This window comes from Pelmatolapia mariae, linkage group LG1, assembly GCF_036321145.2.
Source record: "Pelmatolapia mariae isolate MD_Pm_ZW linkage group LG1, Pm_UMD_F_2, whole genome shotgun sequence".
Lineage (NCBI taxonomy): Eukaryota > Metazoa > Chordata > Actinopteri > Cichliformes > Cichlidae > Pelmatolapia > Pelmatolapia mariae.
Genome location: NC_086227.1, coordinates 14,083,398 through 14,097,121, shown reverse-complemented (window position 1 = coordinate 14,097,121; position 13,724 = coordinate 14,083,398). Strand labels below are relative to the sequence as shown.

At 37.5% G+C, this 13,724-nt stretch overlaps 2 protein-coding genes across 7 annotated transcripts in view; both read right to left on the bottom strand.

Annotated features, from left to right (window-relative positions):
* Positions 1 to 5,468, bottom strand: part of LOC134627291 (CUB and sushi domain-containing protein 1-like) — a 56,340-nt gene extending 50,872 nt beyond the window's left edge. The window contains exon 1 of the mRNA XM_063473251.1: positions 5,311 to 5,468. The gene's annotated coding sequence lies outside the window, so the exon portion shown is untranslated. The remainder of the gene's footprint in view (positions 1 to 5,310) is intronic.
* The window catches only part of LOC134627207 (CUB and sushi domain-containing protein 1-like), a 49,472-nt gene continuing 41,136 nt past the window's right edge, over positions 5,389 to 13,724 (bottom strand). For all 6 annotated transcript variants that reach the window (XM_063473194.1, XM_063473179.1, XM_063473171.1 and 3 more), the window contains 6 exons: positions 12,240 to 12,380; positions 8,317 to 8,438; positions 8,111 to 8,183; positions 6,649 to 6,787; positions 5,615 to 5,802; positions 5,389 to 5,499 (listed from right to left, as the gene is read on the bottom strand). In XM_063473194.1, coding sequence (XP_063329264.1) covers positions 5,477 to 5,499; positions 5,615 to 5,802; positions 6,649 to 6,787; positions 8,111 to 8,183; positions 8,317 to 8,438; positions 12,240 to 12,380 — 686 coding nt within the window. In that variant the 3' untranslated portion in view covers positions 5,389 to 5,476. The remainder of the gene's footprint in view (positions 5,500 to 5,614; positions 5,803 to 6,648; positions 6,788 to 8,110; positions 8,184 to 8,316; positions 8,439 to 12,239; positions 12,381 to 13,724) is intronic.

The following is a 13,724-nucleotide window of genomic DNA, read 5'->3' as shown; positions in this document are numbered from 1 at the left end:
CATGTTAGAGTAGAATCAATGTGGAAAACATTTTGAAATCTCTTAGAGTTGGTTTTCAACTTTGCTTTGTGTTCAAACTTAGCAACACTAAAATAAAGACTATAGTGATGTTTTCATTATTTCAGATTGGTACCAGGCTGCAGGAGAGGGGGCTAAGGTAGATATTCTTAACTGGTAACTATGTGACAATACATTTTAGGTCATGACACAAAATTAATGTGATTAATTACTTTCACCATGGATAACTAAGTAAGTACAGTATTACATTATTATTATTTTTTAAAAAGAAACCAGCATTTCTAATAGATTACTTATTTTTTGAGTAACGATCCCAACTCTGCTCACTACCTACTGGCAGATTAATATAAATTCTTTATTAAATTCCTGGGACCTTGGCTTTTTTCCCCCCAGCCTGCAGAAAATCACCCCTGAATTTGATGTAGTTAGCATGGTTTTAATTCAGGCCTGTACTGAAGACTTACTGTATGATTACATAAGAAGAAAGATTAATGTAGAGTAGAACAACGTATAATAATAAAGAATAAAGATTTTAAGATGTTAGTCATACATAACTCTAATACCAAACCCTGGCGTCTCAGGTCTTGTACGTAAATCGACCTGTTATGCAGTCATGACACCACTTAACATAATAGAGATATCATCATTTTATGTGCTGAACAGTTGGCAAATGTGTGTCCAGTTTAGACGATTGCATTCATGGTGAAGAAACACGACATTAACAATATGCGTGCAAACATTCTACTGTATAGTATGAGCAGTGAGCAATGAGCAGTGCTGATTTCAGCAAACGCCATTTGTGTTAGAAAAGCTGGAACTTTTGCAAAGAGATTTTGCAAAGTGAACGAAACAAAGGTTAAAGATGAGCTTACTGCAGAAACAAAAGGACAAAGGGAAAGAGCAGGGAGAATGTCACAGACAAACAGAGACTGGTTTGTTAAAAGAGAGTGAGGGATTGGTGTGTGTGTGTTACCAGATACCTAGCCTCCACTCAGAGCAATTCACTGATATGGAACGGGACAAATTCATTTGGGGTACTGCAGAATGAAAAATGCCATAGTAATGTAATGGAGAGTAAAAGAGAGCTAGCAGTACATCAGAGACTTCTGAACTAAGATAATATATTGACTCTTTGCTTCTCTTTGACTGAGCTTTCATCGCTTTCAGTACTATTCAGAGCAGTTCAGATAAATTTAATTCAATTAAAGTGCTTCAAGGTGTTTGACTGGCATGGCAATAAAAGGAATCTCTTTGTCAGCTATAAAACAAATGGATTCCAGACTATAAACAAAACAAACAGACAAAACATTTTTCTTAACTGTCAATTTAAATATATTTTGGTACACAAACGCATCCTTTAGCTACAGAGATAAATGCAGTAGTCATTCATTTGGTGAAAGGTTTATAAAAAGACTATTTATGATTTTTGCATTTATGAGGACAGATTTCACAGCTCCTCTAATTTCTTCATGCTGCAGGTACTCCAGCGTGCAGACCTCGTCTTCACCCCTCTCTCTCTCAATCTCTCAGTCTGATCATTTTTCTTCCTACTATTCTATATCATATTTCAACAGGGCTGGGGTTGATTTGAGAAGCTGTGATACGAGCTGTTCCCTCTCACTGACTAGCTGTCTTGTGAGTGTTGCGGTAACCTGTGCCAGCTTTTCAGACTCCCATCAGGATTTGGCAAAAACTAGGACACTGTCTGACTAAACGACCCTTGTTAAGGAAGGCACATGCGCATGTCTGTCAGTACGTAATGTATGTAACGTGTGTAACGGTTCATACTTTGGTGGTCCTAATCATCTGTGTGTGAAAAGAGAGAGAGAGAGAGATCGTTAAGGAAATGTGTGTGAGAAACTGTGAGGTGTATAACAATGCATAAAAAGAATGTGACAAGAAAGAGAGACGATTCATGACTAACAAAAAAAAAAAGAAAAGAAAAAGAAGGCTGGATTCTAAAGAAAGAGCTGCTTGGTTTTCAGAGAGGAGAGATAAATATATAAAGATAGCATATCAGTTTTCAGCATCATTCCTCCTCCTTCCCTTTTCTTAGTCTTTAAATACCTTCTTAGAGGAATCCATCGCACTTCACTTAGAGTGATTCTCTAACTTTGGTCACTTCTAACAAGTTGTTGTCTTGGCACCAACTGCATGCTTTAAAATGTCACAGCACCCTTTCAATATTCTTCCTGACACATAAAAGAGCAGCCAGCGTTATCTGTTTGATGATTTAACTGACCTGCAGGAATAAGATGAATGGTTTGTGTTGAATAGACGTTCTGGCATTACTGAAAGGGAATGGTGCCTGCATGCCTGGGGGGATGGCGACATGTCATTTTGCTTTTTATTTTAAATGCAATACTGTCTGTGTAATGTAGTGTGTATGAAATGTTAACTGTGCCTCTGAGACTGTCCTGTAAATAACATTATTGCCATTAATGGGTGCGAGTGTGTGTATGAATCGCTTCCAGCATGCCTGTGGGAGGGCTTAAAGATGATTTCTTTGCTCTTTTAAATAGAATAACCAAGAATTTTGTGAGTAGATATTGTAGGTTTGCTCAGTATTTGCAAGACTTCTTGTTTCGTCCCACACTTCCACAACATGCAGCCAAATGTGATTAATCTAAATTTCAGCTGTGTAATAATATACTTAACACATAATTCCACTGTGATCTTCGCCCAAAAGCACACTATATCTCACATTACATTTAGTCAAGTCTTACACACCATTTCTGAAAAGTGCCATTCTGAAATAACATGTCTTATAATGTGACAGCTGTCTCATTCAGTGGCATGCCTGGCTGAAAATTGAAAATGTCACAGTGCCGGTTTAAAACTGTTTGCCTTATATGGCTGTAAGTACGACATAGATTGCTTTGCCATGAACTTACTCCTAACTTGTGATATCCTTTCATTTTCATATTTGATTATGTTCATTTGGCAGAGCAGATGAGATGCTGTTTGTTTAACTCCCACCACAGCATAAGCTGTGGAAAAACGCTGAATAGGAAGCCCTTTGAATAGCCAGGGAGCATCTGTTTCAGTAATTTCTATTGACCTGAATAAGTTCACAAAGGCTAAATGTCCAGCTTGAGTCATTGTGGTGGGAGTGAAGACTGTTTGTCCAATTACAGCTGTCTGTTGCAAAAAGTGAAAGGGCAAAAGGCAGAAGTGAGAGAACGGATTTTTATTTCATCAATATTCTGCTATGAAGGAAAGTAGCTACTGGTGTCACTGAAAACACCTTCCCTTTCAAATGTCTTTTACCTCTGACACAGACTGATCCTCTTTTCTGCCACTTCCATCTTTATTCTCCTGTATTTTGTGTTGATATTAAAACGAGGTTTCAATGTTCAGGGTCAGTGTAGAAATGAAGTGACCACGCAGAAAATTTAGCATAAAAAGTAATCTGCAGAAATCTTGAGCCACCCATCAGTTCTTTACTTTTTGCTACCAAATGGAGAATAGGGGTAGAGATTTATTGAAGTGCATGCAAAATTGCGCCAACATAAGGAAACAAAAACGAAGTTTCTGTGCAACTCCAGTGTGCTTGAATGTCAATATTTTTTATGACCACCTTTATTCCTCAACACAGCCTGAACTCTCTTGGGCAAGTGTACTTTTAATGTCTCTATGTAGTCTTCAGGAATAGTCCTCCAAGGTTCTTGAAGGACATTTAAATCTCTTCTGTGGATGTTGGCCAGATTTGGTTCTGTTCTCTGTCAAGATGATCCCACATTGCTTCAATAATATCGACATCAAGGCTCTGGGGAGGCCAGTCCATGACTGATATGTTCTGTTCTGTTTGCAATGCTGAAAAAGGAAGCTGTTTTCCTCTACCTGCTTTATCACATGGTAGAGGAAAGTTTAACTGTACTTTTTTGTGTTCAGAATCCACTTGTTTTGACAGCATCAACTGACTGAAATTCAGCCTCAAACCATGACCGAGACTATAACATGTTTTACAGATGGCTGTAGATATTCCTCATTGACGATTTGAACCAAAAACCAGCCTTCCAATGAGACCATTTCTGATGTGGCTCTGGTGAAGAGTAGATGGATCACATTAAAGAACAGATGGATCTTTTACCTGCAGTTCATCTGCTAAAAGTCTGTCTTGATCAGTTTCCTCAAAGGACACATTACACACTATATTATGATATGCAAAGTTTAGAGCTAATAGCTCTCTGGTAATCACCCTGTTGGTGTAAAAATACTATTTGATGCTTGTCATTCTGTGTTATCTTTGGCAATTTTGGAAATTCAACTAAAGTAATGGGGACAAATGATGTGTTTTTGCACTAGGCTGCTAGTAACAAAGTGCTTAAAAGTGCAATTTAAAAACTGCCTCCTTGCTACTTTATATTGTCTGTTATGTGTAGACACAAAGCTGTCCCCTGAGTTAAAGGCTTATTTTATTTTTGAATGATTCATATGTCAGCGGTAAGTTGCTTAACAAACAAAAAACCATACCCTTAAAAATGTTTAGCTTTGAGGACAGGATTGAACATGAGTGAAAAAAAAACAGTGTCTCTAGATCTTCAGAGAGGATGTACATACAGCAGATGTCAAGTTCAGTGTGCATCTGTCTGTATGTGGTAGCCAAGTGATAGAATGAAGCCCTGTCCAAGGTGCAACGAACACAGTTATATAGTTATAGTTGAGATGGATTGTAAGAAAAGTGCTAAATAGTATAACAAAGTCTGATATTTATCAATCTTTCAAAAGTCTATCAAAGCAAGATGCAATTTCAACTTCTCTTGTAGTGCCAGATTAACTTAAAAAAGAGCTCATACATTGATTTCCAGTGTAAAGAAAATAATTAGATAAAAATCCCTAAAAAAGACTGTGGTGGCTACTATTTCTTAGTTGAAATATATTCAGTTGGAGAATTAAAAACATCAGCTCTAAAGCACACATAATCAATCAAACAACAATTTGGCCAAAATTAAATTCAGCTCAAGATGACTTATTTTGCCAACGAAAGCATTTAATGCAGCTTTCAGCTTGAGAAGTGTATTTATAAAGCTAGTTCAAGCTGTTCTCCCAACTGAGCACATCTGGAGGCAAAAACTGGGCAATGTCTTTGGTTAAAAGAAAACAAACCCCAAACCACAATGGCCTGCTCTGTCAGTACGTACTGTATGTTGACAACATTTTTTCACTCTTTTCCGTGTTTAGAGATGTGTGAGGTGAGTCACGAGAGAACAGCATTCGCCCCTGATTGTATTACTCACGCTACTGGGTAATTCCTGAAAGAGATCAAATAAAATAAAAGAAGATACTAACCATCACAACTGGGAAGAGCATGACTCCACTGATGATTCTGCTCGCAAACAATTGGCTCCTGATCGCTAAGTGTGTATCCCGGGTCACATGTAAATGACACACGAGAGCCAATGGAAAAGCTGCTGCCATGGCGACGACCATTCACTGGGATACCAGGATCGAGACACTAATCTGACTCCATTTTCACACCTGAAAATCACATCACACAACCGCCGCAGTGTCAAGAGGTTGAGTGTATTTGCGTCTGTAAGCAATTTCGAGTGTGTCTACCAGGCATTTCAGTCTATCAGTCATTTAGACTTACTTTCATATCTGATGCTGAAGCCTGCGGCAGAACGGCTGTTGTCTGTAGTGAACAACAGGAACAGGAAGTTTGATGTGGAAATCAGGAAATGAGGCGCTTGGGTACCATGGTATTCGCCGATCAGGAGAGAGGATGCTGAGGGGCCATCCCTGATCTCCAGCGTGTCATAGTTGACTTCTGTCTGGAACCTATAGAAACAAAGAAAAACAAAAACATTCACATGAAACTCACAACTACACTTATACATGTTACTAAATTCCAATGCTGAAAAACAAAAACTCGACAATATTGTTCATTTTGCACAATTAATCCACTGTAGGCAAAAAAAAACCCACCGAGCTATAACAAAGTACTACCATATAAGAAACTTGACTGATATGTAAGCAATCAATCAGTCACACCTTCAACTATTCTATTAAATAGCTGAACACTAGTTAACCCATTTACATTAAGTTGGAGCTACAGGGCCTAATCAGTCGATTTTTGGGTCTAACCATCAAATAGTAGCTGATCCAGAAAAAGGATGTTGTATATCACCAACCTATCTAGTTGAACAGAAACCAAGATTTGGGAGCTACTGACACACTGCAACAACGCGGTATCTGAATAATTATATCTGACCAGCTAAATGAAAAATTAACTAGCCTCTGCTTCAGAAGAAGTATGCTGAATCGTCCACAAATGAAATGCCTCATAGGCGATGAAGATAACTCGGCGTGTACGTCACATTTCAAAAAGACAAATTTCTGCTATTGCAGTTTCAGGCTACACTGCATCTGTCTGTGGCTTGTTTCCAGAAGAAAAAAAATGTAAAAAGCCAACATTAATCATTTACTACAGCAGTAACTCACCAGCCTCATTTATATCTGACTACCTTATATTGCATATGAAAGACTGCCCAACTAAAATATTAACTAAATAATGCACTCCCTAACCGTACCATATTTTCTAACCATTAACAGTCAAACCTCAACAATTTTTGAACAAACACATTTGACAAATCAGTCAACAGCATAATTGAATAATACACTTACTTGTCAAAGTGTATCTTTACAGCATGGTCTGCTTGTGCTTCAATCACCCACTGGCAGTTCAGAGAGTCTTTGTAAAAGGAGGGCCAACCAGGAGATAGCAAAACACCTGTAGGTGCTGTAAGATGCCCTCCACAGGGAGCTGGATAGAAACAAAGACCCCCACACACAACCGCAGGAAATTAAATTAATCATTTTCTCCTTGTAAATGTATGTAAATTACTCCTATTTCATTAAATTAGCAGATTAATTGTCTGCTCCGTTTATTTTATCATTCTAATCCACTCTGAATTTCTATATTTCATACATAAACATTTACCTTCAGAAATTACGGTGAGCCCATCTTGTGCTACAGTAAGCAATTTTGAGTTAGTGATTTTTGAAAAAGCCCCAAATAATTATCACAATATAATTTATAGGAGGAATTAAATATATTTATGTGTCAAATGGTGCCAAAAAATAACTCTCCGTTTCCCTGCACAAGCTGCAGGCAGCAAAACTGGCACATACCGTCACTACTTTATAGCTCACACTTGGAGTTCCAAAATTTCAATTATGACACATTAAAAAACAATAATTATCTCCTGTTGAGCTGTTTCTTTCAAATAAAATGAAATATCAGACATTGTATCATGTTCGGTTTTTATTCTTATTCATTTTGAGTCTGTCTAGAACCTGAATTAAACATAAAAAACTCCAGACCTGGAATTCATGGTTTCTTTATTATTCATTGCTACAACATAAGCCACTGCAATAATTTGCAGTGGCTTGTCTTTTCAAGTAGCTCATACCTTTGCCTATTTGATTGCTCTCATAAATCCAGACTTTCAGCAAGAAAAACAAAACAAAACACCGAATGCTTACTGAAGGAGCAGTTTTTTTGGATGGGATCTTCAAGAACAGGAGAGATGATATTCTCTCGTACTCCATAGTTAAAAAGATGACCCCCCCCATGTTCAATTTGATTTTGTCCTCTATCCGATTTATTAACAACAGGCAACAATTGATAATGTCATTTAGACAATGCAATCAGGATGCAAGATGGGAAGGTTGTAAAGATAAACATACAAACGCTCACGGACTGGTGGGTGCCATTCACCTTCGAAAATTGTCGAAAAAGCAGAAAACTGACAATCCTGTTATTATCACTTCCACATATGAAATTTGCTTATCTGCAACCTAATAGTACATCTCTGTCTTTCGGTGTCTAAATAAATGAATATGTGTCCCTGAAAAGCTTTGGTACAACATGTGCCGGTCTCATTTAAAGATTATTCTTTAGAAAGAATGATGTGTCCAAACTGCAAGGCTAAAATCAATTAGAAGAGAAAATTTAATTATTCCAAAGGTGCATAAACACACTTGAGCTGTATGGTAATCGCTAAAATAGTTGAATGTTTTGTGGAACATTATACTCCTATATACAATAAACAGTTCTTATGTGTAGGTGTCTGCTTAGGTTTACCTTCACAGCGAGGTACAGCTGCAGACCAGACAACATTTCCATCCTGAATAATGCAGGTGACCTGATCGGACCCCTGGAAATACACGATTTAAAGAAATGCTACATTTATACTAGTTTTTAACACACAACTATGGGCACCGATTATGACAATCATTTCAAAATTGTGTTAAAAAAGTGTGATAATGATACTTTCAAATGATTATTACCTGAGTCCGAATGAATCCTTGATCACAGCGAAACGCCACTGAGCTGCCAAGCTGAAACTGGTCACCGTACCTTTGACCATTTACTGGAACTCCCGGGTCATGACATTCATTCTGACCAAATGCTACAGAGAGAAAATAACCAGAGAAAAGTTATAACTGGGGCTAAGACACATAAGATTGAATTACTGTATCAAACAAAGGCAAATTAATTTAAAAAGAAAAGAACAAAGACGTAATCTGAAAGAAAAGAGAAAGCTGGAAGATTGCAACTACACTCTGGTTAAGTGGTTCAAAATATGTATGCATATCTTTTCATTTGAGCAGTTTTTCCCAGTTTTTTCAATTTATTTTAATACCTAAAAATTGGTTCTGCCAGAGGAAAAAAATGAAACCGCTGCTGTATCACTGTGAATGTGAATGTGAATCACAGTGAATGTGACATCTCCACTGATATGGAAATATGGGAATGGAATTATCTTTATGTGGACTCAACCTTGTCATGTTAAGCTTATATTATCCCAATTCCAGAGATTAACCTGATCCCACCCAGAGCACACACCCAGTGATTGGACATGTCTCAGGTTGATTAGCTGCTGATGGAGGGAAATGGGAGCAGTGAGAGAAAGGAGAGGACGTAGGGAAAAAAATGAGAGCCAGAAGGGAAATGGCAGGTACACAAACAAAAATGCACACATACTGTATATTACATACAGCCTTGCAGCAGTATTCAAATATGTGTTCAAATATGCATGTAGAGAAAGCACTATATAGGCCAAAGGCAGACACAGATACAGTAGCCCTTGCACTCCTTCAACAACTGATATTATAGAAGTGGAGGAAAAGACTAGAAGATACGTATGAGAAAAAGCACAAAATGCCAGCACACAAAATACTCAAATGATATGTTTAAACCAATACAGTCATTGGTTTAAACCCAGTAGAAGGTGAAAAAAGGCCAACTAAGGCTGAAAAAGCTAAGAAGAAGCCATAGTGACAGGGAAAGGTAGAAACATATGGCATAAAAAGAGGAAAAAATAAAAACTAAATGATATTTCAGCTATGACAGAGAAAAGATGAACTCAATAGTTGACCTCAGATAAGAATAACTATGCATCTTACAGTGAATGCATTTTGAAATTTAAAAATTTGAGCAAGCCATTTGTGAGTAAGATGTAAAAATTTTAAAGATTAGCTGTAGTTAGTGAGGAAATAAGAATTTTGACATTAAGGAGCAATAAAGTTAGCAGGCTAACCAGCTAGACCAGGCTTGGCCAACTCCAGGCCTCAAGGGCCGGTGTCCTGCAGGTTTTAGATCTCACACTGGGTCTACAATATTGTCAACAATGTCAATGTTGTTAAGAATGTCAACAATATTGTATAATGTGGGAAAGCCTCAGATCGGTCTAACTCTAGACTTATTTATTCAGAGTTTTTACTTATCCCAAGAGTCTAAATCTGGTAATGAACTAATCAAATGATTAGTTCATTACCAGGCCTCTGGAGAACTTCAAGACATATAATGTAAGGAGGTAATTTCGCCATTTAAATCAGGTGTGATGGATCAAGGACACATCTAAAGCCTGTAGGACACCGGCCCTTGAGGCCTGGGTTTGGACACCACTGAGCTAGACCCAAGCGCTAAAGTAGTTACACTTTCTACCTCAAGGGACAATAGTGAGTCCAGTCTCTTTTTGCCCAAAGTATGGTTTAGTTCAAAACAAATTGTTAAAGAAACAAAAAGTGAACATATATAAGGTCAAAATTGTTTTTTGCAGTAGATTAAATTGGAAATGATCATCTTCTTCCCTCTGAAAGTGATAAAAACAGAATTTAGATCCATTTTGAATCTATCATTAATAACCTTAGCTGTCATAGGCTAAAGCACATTTTTACGCATGACGTCCTCATAATATCTTCAAATCTGCGAACAGTTATTGGCTCCCAGTGCACCGCTTTCACCGAATAACTGCACAGTCTTGCGTTCATTCTTGAGTTTCTAACACAATTCATATAAATATACCCAAAGCATAACCTCTTGATATTCATATATGCATTAAAATGTTAATAGACCAAATTACTGAAACAGCACAATATGTTTGATATTTTTAAGTCCCAGTGTAGAATTTATGTCATCAGGTTTTCAAATTACATTTTCAAAAAGTTTCACCACTAAAAACTTTTTGAATGTATTTCAGCATTTTTCTTTTCTGCCAGGTAAAACGTTTGAGAGGCCTTTAATTTAATATGATTTTTATTTAACTGCGTATTTATTTTTCATTTGAGGTGCATCAAACCTTTCATTTGTGTTAGGATTTGAAATAGTACATCTTGTTATTAATTATGCTCATTTTTTTTCACTAGGTTAAACACACACACACACACACACACACACACACACACACACACACACACACTATTTTCATTTGTCAAATGCCACCTCTAAAGGAAGAGCCAAAGACAAGGTCATTTGGGAGGCAGTGTGTGAAATGGTGCAAAACTGCATAGTAATCACACTGAATGAATCTGAATCACTCAGGCAGAACTAGTTCAGCTTAGAGTGGATAAATATACAAGATGGAGTAGCTGGGTTCAAACTCTGACAATGGGACAGGCTTAACTAGGTGAAAGTTGAGTAAGACATACATATAGGATCAGTCAAGCAGAAGAAGTCAAACAGGACAGGTTAAGGTAACATCAGGTGCAGTAATGCTGATGTCGGTATTATATTAATCATAACGAAGTGCCATTCTGAGGTGGTTAGCATATGAAAATGTATTTTACTCTGAGCTATATTTAATATGGATCTTAACTAGTATATGAAGATACTAGCTATACAACAAGCCGGTAGCTCTGGAAGCAAATCCTCAGAATTTAGTTGTAAATTTAGCTTATATGTTTTAAAGATGTGCATAAAGTTACTTAGCAATACTCAGCTTGATAATCAGTAAATCATCACTTGTTTTAAAAAAGGGACACTCGGTAGGAACTACCCTAGAACATGATGTATTGCAGTGTGTTGACAACTGATTTCTGCTTTTGTCTCTGATTACATGGTGGTAGTAGTGTTGCATCTCAGTTTTACTGTTGGAATGTCCGTATTGTTTAACAAATTTCTGCTATCAAAACTCCATTGAAGTGGCCCTGGAAGCATTCTGAATAAAAATTGTCAAAGTGTCAAAACGACATGCTGTCATTTGTCAGAAGAACTGCTGGGAAAAAATGACAGTTACTTAAAAAAATTAAAACACAAAAATTGCCACATCACAAAACCAAATTCAAATACAACAATGAGGTAGTACGCTGGTAGAGATCTCAGTGGATATTTGGTTGGTTGCAAAGAGGCTGCTACCCCAAATCCTCTTTGTGACTAGTAGACTATCACAGTCACTGCAGTATTCACAGAAGACAAAGATTTTTCTGCTAATACTCAATAACTACTCACGGAGTAGCTGAAAAATGGGAAAAATTGCAGCAGAAAGCAGAAATAGAGGACATCCACCAACACATTTCAAATGGTGCATCTTTACTTCAATGCAAATTCATTTCTGGTTTTTGTCATGCTTTTCACAAGAGTTTCTGAGTTTTTGCAGACAAGTCTGCATCTTCCATGCAAACTACAAGCAATCACAGTAATCTGCAGGCAAGCAAGAAGGTTTTCAGTGCACAATTCATACCACTTTGCAATCAATTTCACCTAGTGTCAGTCTCCAGGGACTACTGTAGAAGCACAGATTTTTCCTAGTGCCAGTGGGCCACTGACTAGTCTCTTTGTTTGCATGACTTGGGCTGCTGGCAACCTCCAGTAACCGCTCACCAACTGGTTGAGATTACACATTTTCCCCCAGTGACTTTGTAAACTAAGGGTGTTTACTACGGCCTAAACAACAAATGGACTGAGCGATAAGTAGGTAGTTGGTACTTACTGGTATAGCTGATATTGAAGCCTTTCCCAGTATTTGAATGATCAGACTGAAATTCCAGTCTCATGATGTGACCGTTTGAGGCGATCTGTGATGGAACATCTTTTCCTGAGAATGTCCCAAATGTTGTTGGCTCAGACAGACCTAAAATCAAGCACAATTTAAACATTATTTTAGAGAGACATTTAATATTGCTTATCTAATTTATCCTGTATAAAATCAGGCCACGGACAGACTTGGAAAGAGAAAGGCTCATCCCAAGGGAGCTCAAAGAGGTGAATTAGGTGTAATTAGGGTTAAGAGAAAAACACCACTGAGATGATTTAGCAGTTCCTGACACACTTGCTAAATGCTTACTAATATGCATGATAAGCACATAATGCTTTATTTAAGCATTAGAAGTAGAAGTGCCAAAGTATGAAATGTATTCATGGAGTAACAAATTATTGACATTCAAATAACTGACAATCTAAATGAATCTAAATGATTAAGCTGGTCCTGGTAAAGCCTAACAACTGTTGTGAGTTTTAATGAGAACACCAAGAAAAGTCTGTTAAAATGTCAATGTTAACTATAGGCCGCTGAAGGATAACTTGCTTCTCTGCATGCTTAGAATTTAAAACAATAACAACAACAACAACAACAACAACAACATCAATTAAAAAATAATAAAATAGGAAGATATCTCCAGTAAAAGTAGACAGTCTTCCATACTGGATGCACTGTATAGTAACAGTTACTACTAAACAGTACTAAATGTAAACATGCCTAGTACAGAGACACAAGACAGGCATTCATTCATGGCCCTTTATCTTGTTAACTGAACAAAAATGGCATTATCCCGAGGACACCTATCTCGAAGATTATTTCCAATTTCCAATTTTGAACACTCATAACATGAAAGCAACACCTGTGCACTATCGCATTGGTCCAAATAACAAGCAAGAAACCTGAAGATCCGAGTATAAAAGGAAACCAGACACACATTAGTGTGTCATGCTTGCCAAAAGATGATACATAGAAGTTCTTTTGTACAGATGCTGCATTTGAGTGAATACCCAAGAGACTAATACAGGTGACTGTGGTGTCTGGGTCATTGATGGTATTTCACCTCAATGAGTATTGAACCATGTATTTCCGGACAATTCCATCACCATGGGAAGGAGCATTATCTTGTTCCAAGTACTCATCATCCCCTCAGGGTACATCATTGCAATGAATAGCATAATCTAGCTGGTATGTTTCAGTGTGCTCAAACACTGAGGTATCACTAGACAGTCATAAAAGGACGCACTCTATATGAGTTGAATAGCCTGAAACTTCCACCCCTTCGCCTGTACTGCTGTAATCATACATCACCTCAGGTCTGTCTAAGACATTTGTGTCACAGCATCAGACCATTTATGGCAAAAAGTAGTTATAAACTTTTGTTTGGTAGAAGATATTCTGCTCTTTAGTGCGCTCCCCAGTGATCCAAGCAGCAGCGAC